General features: G+C 43.8%; 1 protein-coding gene across 1 annotated transcript in view; it reads right to left on the reverse strand.

Moving 5' to 3' along the window:
• SPAG6 (sperm associated antigen 6) overlaps positions 1 to 12,339 on the reverse strand; it is a 184,195-nt gene that overhangs the window by 29,980 nt on the left and 141,876 nt on the right. The window contains exon 9 of the mRNA XM_082258041.1: positions 82 to 198. Coding sequence (XP_082114167.1) covers positions 82 to 198 — 117 coding nt within the window. The remainder of the gene's footprint in view (positions 1 to 81; positions 199 to 12,339) is intronic.

A 12,339-nucleotide genomic window follows, 5' to 3' on the forward strand; every position in this document is an offset into this window, starting at 1 on the left:
TGTTTTGCATTGTTTCAGGAATGGCACAGCTGGTAGGGTAGTAAAAAGAAGACAGAAAACTATAGCTATACTATATCTTACTTTGCTGAACTGGCCAACTACGTGTTTCAGGATGTTGGGTGGTGCATCGTGGAGGAGAGGCTCAAGGGCTGGCAGATGGGTGCATTTCTGTAGGATGTTTTTTAAGGCTTTTTTTGCCTGTAAAGAAAAAGAGAGGTAAAGTTAGGGGACAATTTGTTAAAATATTTGTTGTGCATGTGGTCTTACAGTTACCCTTTTTCAGTGATACTTTTTGAGTTGCAGACTGGGAACATGGCTGGTAAAAATAAATTCCAGAAAGTTTTTTCTTTATACTTGTTCTAGGTCCGTGACTCAGGAAACAATGAAGCCAATGCATCAGCATGACAGCAAGGCAGCTACCATTTTAGGAAAAAATAGTAATTTTTCGATTAAAGTGTTTTTTCCATACTTATTCTATTGTGCTAAGAAACACAAAAATCATAAAACATAATATAGGGAACTATAATATAATATAATATAATATAATGGAACCAGAAGGAAAGGACATCCACCAAATCCAAGCCATACTAGCAAAGAATGGCCCTTTTATGCACTTGTATGGCACATCTTGGTTGCCATTCGTAATGAATGGCACCGCAACACACCGCACAAGAGCAGGTGCATTGCAGTAATGCAGACATTCATCTGCTCCCAATATAAACAAGTGTGAATAGGCCTTTAAAGTTTATTAGATGCATTTGTGAATAAATTAATTTTGTGTATCCAAAGCCAATTTTGGTTTATGATTGAATAGGCCCAGTCAGGTTTTTTATGTGTCTCTGTTTGCCCTGGTGATCATTGTCACCAGTATTGAAAGTGAGGAAAAATCCCAATATTTAAGCTGTCACCAGGTGAAATCTTCCAATGGAACTTGTAGTACATCTGTCTATGAGAGGATTATTCCTTTTTTTTTTTTTTTAGATATCTCTCACTTTCTGTTGCCGTCTCTAAACAGATTGTGAAGGAAAATCTTCCCAATGGGATATTTTTTAAAAGTTTGGGCATTAGAAACTGTCAAACTCTAGAAGCACAGCTGTTACTGTGGGACACGTCTAGCTGTGCCTGAACATCACCCTTTGACAAAGACCCTACTGCTGGATCTATAGTAGGTCCCATTGTTGACACTGAAATGGAGCCTGGGCATATGTTGGAGTTATGGCAAGCTTTTGGCCTGTTTTAAATTACAAATGATCAAACTGCATTAAGGCATATATTTAACAGAGTTTCACAGAAAAATGTTTATCTTAAGACTCGTACACTCTAGAAAGCCTTGCTGGACACATTGCTGGTTTGCTCTGAGAGGAAACAGTGCGCTGACATTTCATTCAGTTCTACTGCCAGGAGCAAAATGTGAGGCAGGGGGTTGTGCTGAACCATGGTGCACTGAAAAAAGGTCCTGGAAGTGAACTGACTTCATAGGGAACAAGGCTTTTTCCCTTGTCTTGCATTTGAACTGCACTAGGTAAGGCTGTCCAGCACAGTCCAAATGCACCTGGTGTAAATGAACCCTTAAAGCAGTATTAAGCCCAAAACCAAAAATGTTATATATTGCAGCTTACCAATCATTATATATGGTGGTTGCATTAGTTTTCTTTTTTTAGACTTTTCTCCTTCTGTTTTCTTTAACCTAAATATATTAGGGTTTTTTTTTTTTATAGACTGAATAGAGCATGGTACAAGCAATAACATTTGCACTGAACATACTGTACTTTTGAGATAACATACCCCCCCACCCCCCCCACCCCCCCACCCAGCCAAGCACCGACCCCAACTGGTGTGGGCATAGTCCCATAACAAAACGGTAGCTTGCATTTGAAGTGAGGCAAACAACTCACTCAAGCGTAACAGTAGCAAAGAGAGAACCTGGATCGGGGCCCCAAACAGAAGGAGGTGCTGTTGAGAAACAATTGTACAGTCACATCTTTCTGGGTGCACTATAGTAGGGCCTTCACAGCCCGGCGGGGCGGGTAGCATATCACGCCTAAGTCCGTAGTCCAGGTCTCCCGAGTAATGCGGGGGGGGGGGGCGAAACTTCACTGAGTAAAGCTTGCATATTGTAAGACTTACGTGTCTCCCATTAGTATGACTCCAGTAATGCATGGGAGCAATTCAGTAGTAAACAGTTGCAGCCTGAAAGGCTGGTGTAGCACAGCCGTAGCAATAGAGGCACATTTGGTAGACCTTGCCAGGGAAACAGTGATGTAAAGTGTCCTCACTGAAGAGACGGGTACCTCAATAGTCGCTGTAGCTCAGTAGTGAACATAGGTAAGTGGAGTGAACCCGCTGTCACAGCAGGAGGTAATGGTGGAAAAGAAGAACCAGGGGTGAGGGACACACATGGTAAACTGGGAGGATTGAAGAAAGAGGCCCGACAGGTGAAGTACAGTACTTGAGAAAAGGCAGGAGTGAGGAGGCATGTAGTCCTTGGTAGGACCATGGAGTCACATGATGTACTGTGTTAGTTAGTCAGTACCTCTCCTGGCGGTATCCCGACGTTCCAACCAGGTGATATCATCCTCAGGTGATTCAAAGAAAATGGAGCGGTCATCATCTTCCACTCGAAGGCTAGCGGGGAACAGCATAGAATATTTAAGGTTTTTGATGCGTAGCCGTCTCTTGGCCTCAGCAAAGCTTTGTCTGCTCTTTTACACTTTTGGTGGAGAAGTCAGGGAAGATAGCCACTTTAACATTGCCTATGGGTATATTTACCTTCACCCGTGCCATACGGAGCACCGCATCCCGGTCCTTATAATTCAGCAATTTGGCAATAAACGTACGCGGCAAAGCACCCTGTGGAGGTGGCCTAGCAGGCATGCGGTGCGCCCTTTCAACAGCGAACACAGCCGAGAAGGCCTCCCTGCCATATGTTGTAATCAGTAGTTGTTCCAGGAAAGAAGTTGGGTCCTTCCCTTCGGAGGCTTCCGGCAGCCCGATAAGGCGGAGGTTGCACCTACGGAGCCTGTTCTCCATATCATCTTGTTTAGCTAGTAATTTACTGCTTTGGTGCTGCATGCATTCAGAGGAGTGTTGTAAGGTTGGGGGGGGGGGGGAAATCGCACCCTCCACTTCCCCTATTCTGGCTTCTGAGGTTTTAAACCGCTCTTTAAGCTTGTGAAGGTCCTGCCGGACCAGGGAAATATCCACTTTCACTTCCTCAATTTTGGTAGTCAGGTTGGCCTGTAAGGTAGAGATAGCTTCCAATACTCTGACCGTGTCTGCTCCGGTTGACCCCCGCCCCTCTGACACAGCTCCCCCGTCTTCACCCGGGCCGTCCCTCTCGGACCTGTGAAATTTATACAGCTTGGATGCTGCCTCCGATTTGGACTTTGGAGGAGCCATAGTAACAGTAAGGTCCAGTCAGGTGCAGCAGGCCCGGCGGGAAAAGGGCGTCAGATTAGAAATGCGGCCAGACACCAGGGGGGGGGGGGGACAGGCCCAGAAGGAATGTGGCTAAAAGAAATGCTGGATGCATAGTTAATGCGGCCACAGGTAGTCTACTGGCAGATCGGGGTGCATTGGCAGCTTTGCATGCAAAGATGGCCGACACTCCAGGGGCAAAGCCAGAGGAGCATTGATGGGCTGGTGTGTAAGGAGGACTCCAGGGGGGGCTGCAGGGAGCGGGGGAAGTCCAGGCTTCTAGTAGTACCTGTGTGCAGTGGATCCAGCAGGCAAAGGGATCAGGATGCAGCGTGGACCGAGCAGCCGGGTGTAGCAAGATGGCCGCCGGCTTCCAGGACTAGGCTGAAGCCACAGTCTCGCCTAAGGATGAAGTCCGGGCAGGGAAGCAGCGCTCCAATCGGGTGGTATGCTGGAGAAAATACACAGGGAAGAAGTTGGCAGAGCGCAGGGTAGTCTGAAGGACCAGACAGGCTGGCAGGAAAGATGGTAGGAGTGCAGGATCAATAGAGAAAGAGGATTAATAGACAGAGCTCAGGCCACTCACGTCCTACTCCATGCTGTTTCAGGCCATTTTCCCCCATATTAGGGTTTTATAAAAAAAGAAGTACACATACAGTGCAAATATGAAAAATTATCTGATAAACAAGTGTACAAAATTTCCACCCTTGATAAAAGGCATTAAAGACAACATCAAAACAATCAGTTACACCTTAGGTGTTGAATATGCTGAATAAACTTTTGTAAACATTAGAGGATATTCCTGTTATGTAAAGACATTGCAACAGTAACTAAAATGAGAAAGTCATCAAAGAAGCAAATCAGATCAATGTCATACCCTGTATTCTACTGTGCTAATTGCCCTGGAACCTAACACAGCCCATCAAAAGGAAGCCTGGCCACAAAAACAAAAAGAAAAGGGGAATGATGGTGGGGGATTGAGTTTTGATATTTTTCAGCATAGAAGAATATAACAATTAGAAGAGGCCCAGGGTTTAAGGACAGAACATGGCGTGCCCCACCCAAAATATTATTATATCATACCCTTACTCAACCATTTAGCCTGGCAGGTCAGAAAAGGGAGGGGAATAGAGAGCGCCGCCCCCCCCCCCCCCCCCAAACCTCTACCAGGCCACATGCCCTCAACATAGGGACAAGGGCCTCTTCCCCACAACACTGGGATGTGGTTGTGGAGGTCTGCAGGTGGGGGGTTTATCGGAATCTAGAAGCCCCTTTTAGCATGGGAACTCCTAGATCCCACCCCCCATGTGAGTGAGTATGGGGTACATTGTAACCCTACTCATTCACCAAAAAAAGTGTCAAATAGAAATTAAACATACACACAGTTTTTGACAGAAAGCTCCTGGGCGGTGATGTCACAAGGGGGCAGGGCCACTCAGTGAGGTCATTAAGAACAGTGAGCTATTTAAGAAGTGTCAGACAGCAGAGCAGGCAGTCTGTGGAAGCCTTCGCCAGGGCCAGAGGTTTTTTTTTTCCTCAACTTTTTCCGGTCTGGCGGGCAGTGGGCGTTGTGATTGATGTTGGATCTACTTCGACTGACTTTTTTAATAAAGGAGTTGTCAAAAACTGTGTGTGTTTTTATACCTTTTTTGCACTTTTTTTGGTGAATTAGTACAATGTAATCATACTCATTCGCATGGGGGGAAGGGGGCTCCCATATTCCGATAAGTCCCTTGCCTGCAGACCCCCACAACCACAGACCAGGGTTGTGGGGAAGAGACTCTTGTCCCCATTAACATCAACAAAGCACCCCCCCATGTTGAGGGAATATAGCGTGTTAGGGTTTAGAAGGCTTGTCTCTCGTCTCCTCCCTTTCCTGACCTGGCAGGCTACTTGCCCAGATAAGGGTCTTTGTATGGATTTCGGGGGGTGGGGGGACGGGGTGGGGGCCCATACTGTTTTTTTTTTTGGCATGAGGCTTCCCTTAAAATCCATACCAGACCCGAAGGGCCCGGTATGCATTGGGGGGAACCCCAAGCTGTTTTTTTTTTCATAATTTTTACTTTCGGGCATTTTTTCTTTACATTCAGCTGTCAGCAGGAAGTTGAGTCATCTGTTAGGGGCGTGGTAACCGGCTTTCCATACTGCTCCTTAGCAACCAGCTCAATGCGATAAATTACCGCATAAAAATATGCGGTAATTACCCCATTATCTAAACTTTACCGCAGTAGTTATTTACCGCACAATTCTTAGTGAATTGCACTTTCAAAACTGATTTAACGCAAGAGCTATTTTACCGCATTTTATTTGTCGTTATTTAACTCCTAGTGAATTGACCCCTATGTTTATTAACCTCCCTGGCGGTATGATTCTTTCCGATTTTAGGTGCTGAAAGTGGTACCATTATTTTGCATGTAATTCTTAAGAATGAGCAGCCCAAACCAACTATTTACATGTGATTTTTTTTTTTTTTACTGTGCGTTCTTCTTTATAACATCTCGGGTATGATAAAGTTTGAAACACAAAATCCTAAATTATAATATAATAACTATAAATAAGTTAAAGCATGTATGTGTGTGTATATATATATATATATATACATATACAGTATATATATATATATATATATATATATATACACACATACATACACGTATACATATATTATATATATATATATATATATATATATATATATATATATATATACACACACACACACACACATACGTATTATATATATATATATATATATATATATATATACACACACATAAAAAGTACAGTAAAACTGCAGGAAAGGGCACTGGGGGGCAAACTAATGAGAATTTATTTTATTTTGCAATGTATCAGTGTGTTTGGGTGTTTTACTTTTTGAATTTGCTGCCGGTTCCACCCCCCTGCGAGCGTCACGTCGCAGGAGATGGAAGCCGGGGCACACAGAGCATCGGGAGGAAGATCCGCCGCCGCACACCGCCGGGATACATCGCTAGATCCTGGGGACAAGGTGAGTACCCTCTCTTCCAGGATCCAGCAATCTTCCTAGCGGTACCCCGAGTGTGGCTCGGGGTTACCGCTTTTGGCACTGAAATTTAACCCCGAGCCACACTCGGGAATACCGCTAGGAAGGTTAATAAATGGTAAGGGAGAACAGCATTAATGTAAAATACTTTTCTTGGAGTTTAATAAAGGACACAAGTCCTCTCTGTCTTTATGAACCACTCCTACTACTGCTTTTCTACAAAATTGAGGCATGATGGGAGGAAGAGTAGTTATACTGGGCTGACTAAACTGCTTTGCTTGCCAGTGACCAATCTCTTTTTTAGCAGCAGCATAAATCAGTTGTCTCAATAATTTTTTTCATAACTAATAAACCAGTAATGCACTCTGCAGTGTAGGTGAGCATCATGGGAAGTGTAGTTCCAAAACATATGGGGTGCCACGGTTCGCCATCACTGTACTAGACAGAAGTGTGCCGTATAGCTCAGAAATTTACGAATCATGTGCTACAGTGGGATCCCGTGTATTTCTTCCTGCATTACCACCATTTTTCCGGTAAGGCTTACAGGTGCTCAATTCGACCATTATTGCTCACTGCGGGCGAAGGGCTTCATCCCGCTTTTCTAGAAGCAGACACAGGCCCCGTCCATATCTGTCTGGTTGAGAAAGGTTACTAAAATCAATGAGCTAGAGGACTTGGTGGCCACAGAGGGGGTCCTTCATGAAAATTCTTTAAAAGGTGTTTCTATTGGCACAAATGTACTCAGAGGAGTAAACCCCTCTTTCCCTTTACCTTCACCCATTACCTCCTCTTCTCCACCCCTTTTTATTTATTTGTCTATTCAACTTCTCTCTCTTTTTCATTCTTTTTCTTTCTCCCTGCGCTGCCTTCTTTACTTTCTTCCTTTTATGGAGTTTACCATGTCATCCTATTGCCCGGTCCCTCAGGGGATTCTCGCATACATACATCTGCTCTTCTTAGCTGGACCTGGTTACTATGTTAGACTTGGGGGTGGCACCACACTGTGTCTAGGATGGTGTACGATTCTCTCTCATTGAGCCTCAGTATGAACATATTATTTTGGATGTGTCTGTTTTGTGGTCTTTGTACTTTATGTGATGCATAAAAATAAACAATAAAAATAAAGAATTGGGATAAAAAGTGATTATTTCTTCCTGTGCGCAGTTGTAGCTCTTCCAGAGAATGAAGAATGGAAAGTTAAGTATTAATCATCTTCTTTTGAGGTTGCATGTCCTATAGCTCCCGTGCCAAATTGCAGCCAATTGCCAGCAATGACACCGTCTGAATTGGTGCGACTCCAACTTTGCGGCACTGCACCAATTTCCAAAAGTAGTTCCTACACTACTCTTGACGACTTGGGGGGCAACTCCAATAGACATCTGTGCATGAACCTGTACAGATGTCTTTCAAATTGCCCCCAAACGCGCAATTTCAAACCTGCTTCCAATGTGAACGAGGGCTAAATCTGTGTGGTCTTGCAACAGGATCACTTTAACATAATACAGATTATTGCTTTTTGCTGCCATGTAGAGGGGTTCTATTAGAGCTGGAAACCTCCCAGCTAAAACAATATGCAATAAGAGGCTGGACTCTTATCTGCAAATACTTGTCAATTGGCAAAGCTTGCTTGGATCAAACTTTTAAATCTTTCTAGCATTCAAGGGATGTGGCTCTAAATTTGATTTTCCAGTCTGCCAATAATATCAGCGAATAACAATATGATATCCATTAGTGTTTTGGCATCTTCATTTAATCCAGAATCAAACTTATATTAAAATGGCTTATGTCCTGTATTAGGTCATGCTATTGTTTTCTGAGTACTGTCAATCTGGAGAGTATGTGTGATTAAAAGCATACCTTTCTGAGAAATTTGATCTACTATAGGTTAGTACAGTTAAATAATCTGAAGTATCTTCAGTTCAACCTAGGCAGCAAGGGGAGTTGAATGTTGGATAAAAGGGGGTAATCGGTGCAGGTGTGGGGGGGGGACAGGGGCAACTACAGTGGATATAAAAAGTCTACACACCCCTGCTAAAATGTCAGGTTTCTGTGATGTAATAAAAATGAGACAAAGATAAATAATTTCAGATCTTTTCCATCTTTAATGTGACCTGTACAACTTAGTTGAACAACAAATTTATTACATCACTCAGTCTTTTTGGGTATGAGTCTATCGGCATGGCACATCTTGACTTATTTGACCATTCTTCTTAGCAAAAACACTCAAAATCTGTCAGATTGCGAGGGCATCTCCTGTGCACAGCCCTCTACAGACCACCCCACAGATTTTCAATCGGATTCAGGTCTGGGCTCTGGCTTCCAAAACGTTATTCTTCTTCTGGTGAGGCCATTCCTTTGTTGATTTGGATGTATGCTTTGGGTCGTTGTCGTGCTGAAATATGAAGTTCCCCTTCATGTTCAGCTTTCTAGCAGAAGCCTGAAGGTTTTGTGCCAATATTGACTGGTATTTGGAACTGTTCATTGTTCTCTCTACCTTGATTAAGGCCCCTGTTCCAGCTGAATAAAAACAGCCCCAAAGCATGATACTGCCACCACCTTGCTTCAATGTGGGTACGTTGTTCTTTTGGTGATGTGCAGTGTTGTTTTTGCGCCAAACATATCATTTGGAATTACGGCCAAAAAGTTTAACCTTGGTTTCATCAGACCATAACACATTTTCCAACCTGCTTTTGGGAAACTTTGGATGCATTTTTGCAAAATTTAGCCGGGCTTGGATGTTTTTCTTCCTAAGAAAAGGCTTCCGTCTTGCCACTTCCACCCCATAGCCCAGACATATGAAGAATACAGAAGACTGTTGTCACATGTACTTGCCAGATTTTCCTGCAGCACCATTAATGTTGCTGTAGGCCTCTTGGCAGCCTCCCTGATCAGTTTTCTTCTCGTCTTTTCATCAATTTTGGATGGACATCCATTTCTTGGTAATGTCACTGTTGATTATTTATCTTTGTCTCGTTTTCTTTTTACATCACAGAACCCTGACATTTTAACAGGGGTGTGCAGACTTTTTAAATCGATTGTACAGGAATGTTTCCTGTATGGCTGAAATACAGAAACTGATCCCCCTGCAGAAGCTGAAAGGAGATAAGGCTGAAGCTGACAGCACTGGGAGGGGGGGGGGGGGGCTTGGGGCAACAGGGGGATCAGTTCCAGTATTTTGGCCCCTCCCAGCCACTCCAATCACCATCTCTGTCAAGGTTACCCTTCTCCTTGCTGACTGGGCCCCCCTATGTGCCCCTCCCTCAGCGCTGCAGGCTTCCCTCCTTTCCCTCTCTCTGGCTGCTGCAGGTACACGGAAATCATTTCAGGATGGACAGCGGGGGAAGGGGTGGTAAATATGTTTTTTAGTTTTACAGGCCGCTTCCCTTTCTGAATGAACACAGTGAGTAACCGGTACCTACCATTCACTGTATTCCCTTTCTCGGTCTGTTTAGACCCTTGATATTTCACAGAAGCCCCCCGCCCCCACAAAAAAGCATTGTAAAACAAAATGTAAAAAAACTAAAAAGTGTAACAAATTCTTTAAAAATTGTAAAAAAAAAACCTTAAAAATGAATGGCTCATTCACACAGGTTCTTTGGCCAATACATTGTGAATGAGTGGTTTGTATGTGCATCTGGAGCCACCTGATACTCTATGGGGACACAGTGGCTGTACAAACACAGCTCTAAGTCCAATTTGACAGGTGTGCAGGTGCGACTGAGTGGCCCCGAATGCACACTGCCTGTTTTCGGGGTTGTACACCTGCACCCACACAAATTAGGACCTGCGGCTTTGTTTGTACAGCTTCTGAATCGCGTAGAGTCATGTAGGCTGCCTGCACACATCTCCAACCACAAACAAAATGCTGATTCACACTGTACAATACACAGCACCCATGCAAATAAAGCCCAAGATCTCATTCACACACAGAACTTTATTCACAGTTTTGTCTTTTGAATTGTGTATGTTGTATGACCCAATTCCCCCATACACAGTCTAAAAAATAATGAGGGAGTTCTCCCAGTGTGTCATTGTATTCTGACAGCGGGGAGGTTTCTGTACAACTACAGTGTTCATACATAGCTTGAAATTTGTCCGGTCCCTGCTGAACCAGCCATATTTCGATCCATCTATTTGCAGTTTAAAGCAAAACTTCACCAAAAAAGGGAAGTTATGCTTTTCCTCCACCCAACCCCCCGCCCCCTTCAATATTTGGGATGATTTTTTTTTTTTTTAACAGATTTTGACAGATACTAGCTCCAACTTCGGGTCAGATCTTCACTGTGATCTAAGCCGAAGTTCGACCCCCCTCCTTCCCTCAGCAGCCCCTTGGGACATGTCTCAGGTCCCAGGGAATTGCAGGGCCAATCACGGAGTACAGCGTGGCTCGCACATGCACAGTGGGCAGCTGACAGTGGTGTCGCAAAGAGTCACAGTTGGCTGCCCACAGTTAGGATGCTGGCGCCTGCCCCCGAAGACCTCACCAGTCAGGTGAGGACATCGCTGGAGCCTGGGACAGTGAGAGTGTATTTTATAAAAGTCAGCAACAGTATTTGTAGCTGCTCACTTTTAAATTTTTGATTACAGGGTGAAGAACCTCTTTAGCCTGGGTTCACACTATTGTGATGCGGGAACCAGCCCAATTTCCTCCTTCGCAGGCAGTTCACACTGCCCTTTGGGAACCAAAGCGGGTGTCAATACAAAGTTAATGACACCCCCAGATCGGTTCGCAGATTGCAGTGCAAACTGTGAATTTAGGCAGGAATTGGATCACATGGGTGTTAACACCCATGCGATCCGATTCCAGTGCGGGGGGAAAAAAAAGGTTCCTGCAGCATTTTTGTGTGAATGAGATGCAAGTTCAGCTATACAAACTGTATGGCTGAATTTGCATCGCACAGACTTCGCAGGCTTAAGGTATTGTTTGTATCAGCCACAGCAATATAAATGTGGTTATATTGTAGCAGTACTATAGCCATAGATTTATAAAATCAATAGAATAACACTTCTACCAAAAATGATAATGAGCCATTGCCCTCCATGTATTGGTGTCTTGTGTGAATGAAACGGCAGTGGTCTTAACAGTCATCTCTCCTCTTCTGTGCTGTGCTCTCAGAGTGGTTATATTAGTGGATTCCTTTTAAATCTTGCTGTCTGTTTAGCATTTGAACACATGGCTGTTCAAGCTTTACCTCCCCCAGTAGACACCTGGATCTAATTCTTTACACATCACTAGTAATTTTGGTGGTCTTTGCTGCGTTCCCTGTGGAAACATGCCCACCTCATTAAACAACCACTTTATTTGTCAAAATTCAGAGCAGTTGTGTCTATCCAGAGCTAGAATAACAGCATGTTCTAGATCATGTTTAGTAATATTAGCAAAGCCATGTGGGAAATGCAGTCCACTGCCAGCTTGTCCAATCTTACCTGACAGCACGCTGACTTTTTTTTTGCTGGTCTTAGGACCCTGATATAAGTGAGAATTTATTCACCTGAATAGAATAAATACTTTTATAGGGTTAAACATGCAGGAACATATAATTATACAGTCTAGATTGGCTTTTTTAATATGGAGGAACCCATCAAATAATTTTAAATATCTCAGGGAACCCCTGATCAATTATTATATCTACAGCTCACAGTATTCTAACATGTTTAGTAAGTTGTAAATATAAAAACATATTAAAGTGGAACTTTGTCCACCTCCCAGGTGGCTCCATTCCCTCCGGGTGCCACCAATCATGACACATGCGCAATGTACCCACAGGCTCTGCCTGGCCTTTGGGTCCAGGCAGAGTCTGCGGGCACATCTGCAGACACACAGGTGGTTTACAATGCACATGCAAATACATGAAAGTTTTTAGACATCCCTGGTCACAGTCTTGCACATTGGCATCGGC

The sequence above is a fragment of the Pelophylax lessonae genome, assembly GCF_965119305.1.
Source record: "Pelophylax lessonae genome assembly, chromosome: 5".
Classification (NCBI taxonomy): Eukaryota; Metazoa; Chordata; class Amphibia; order Anura; family Ranidae; genus Pelophylax; species Pelophylax lessonae.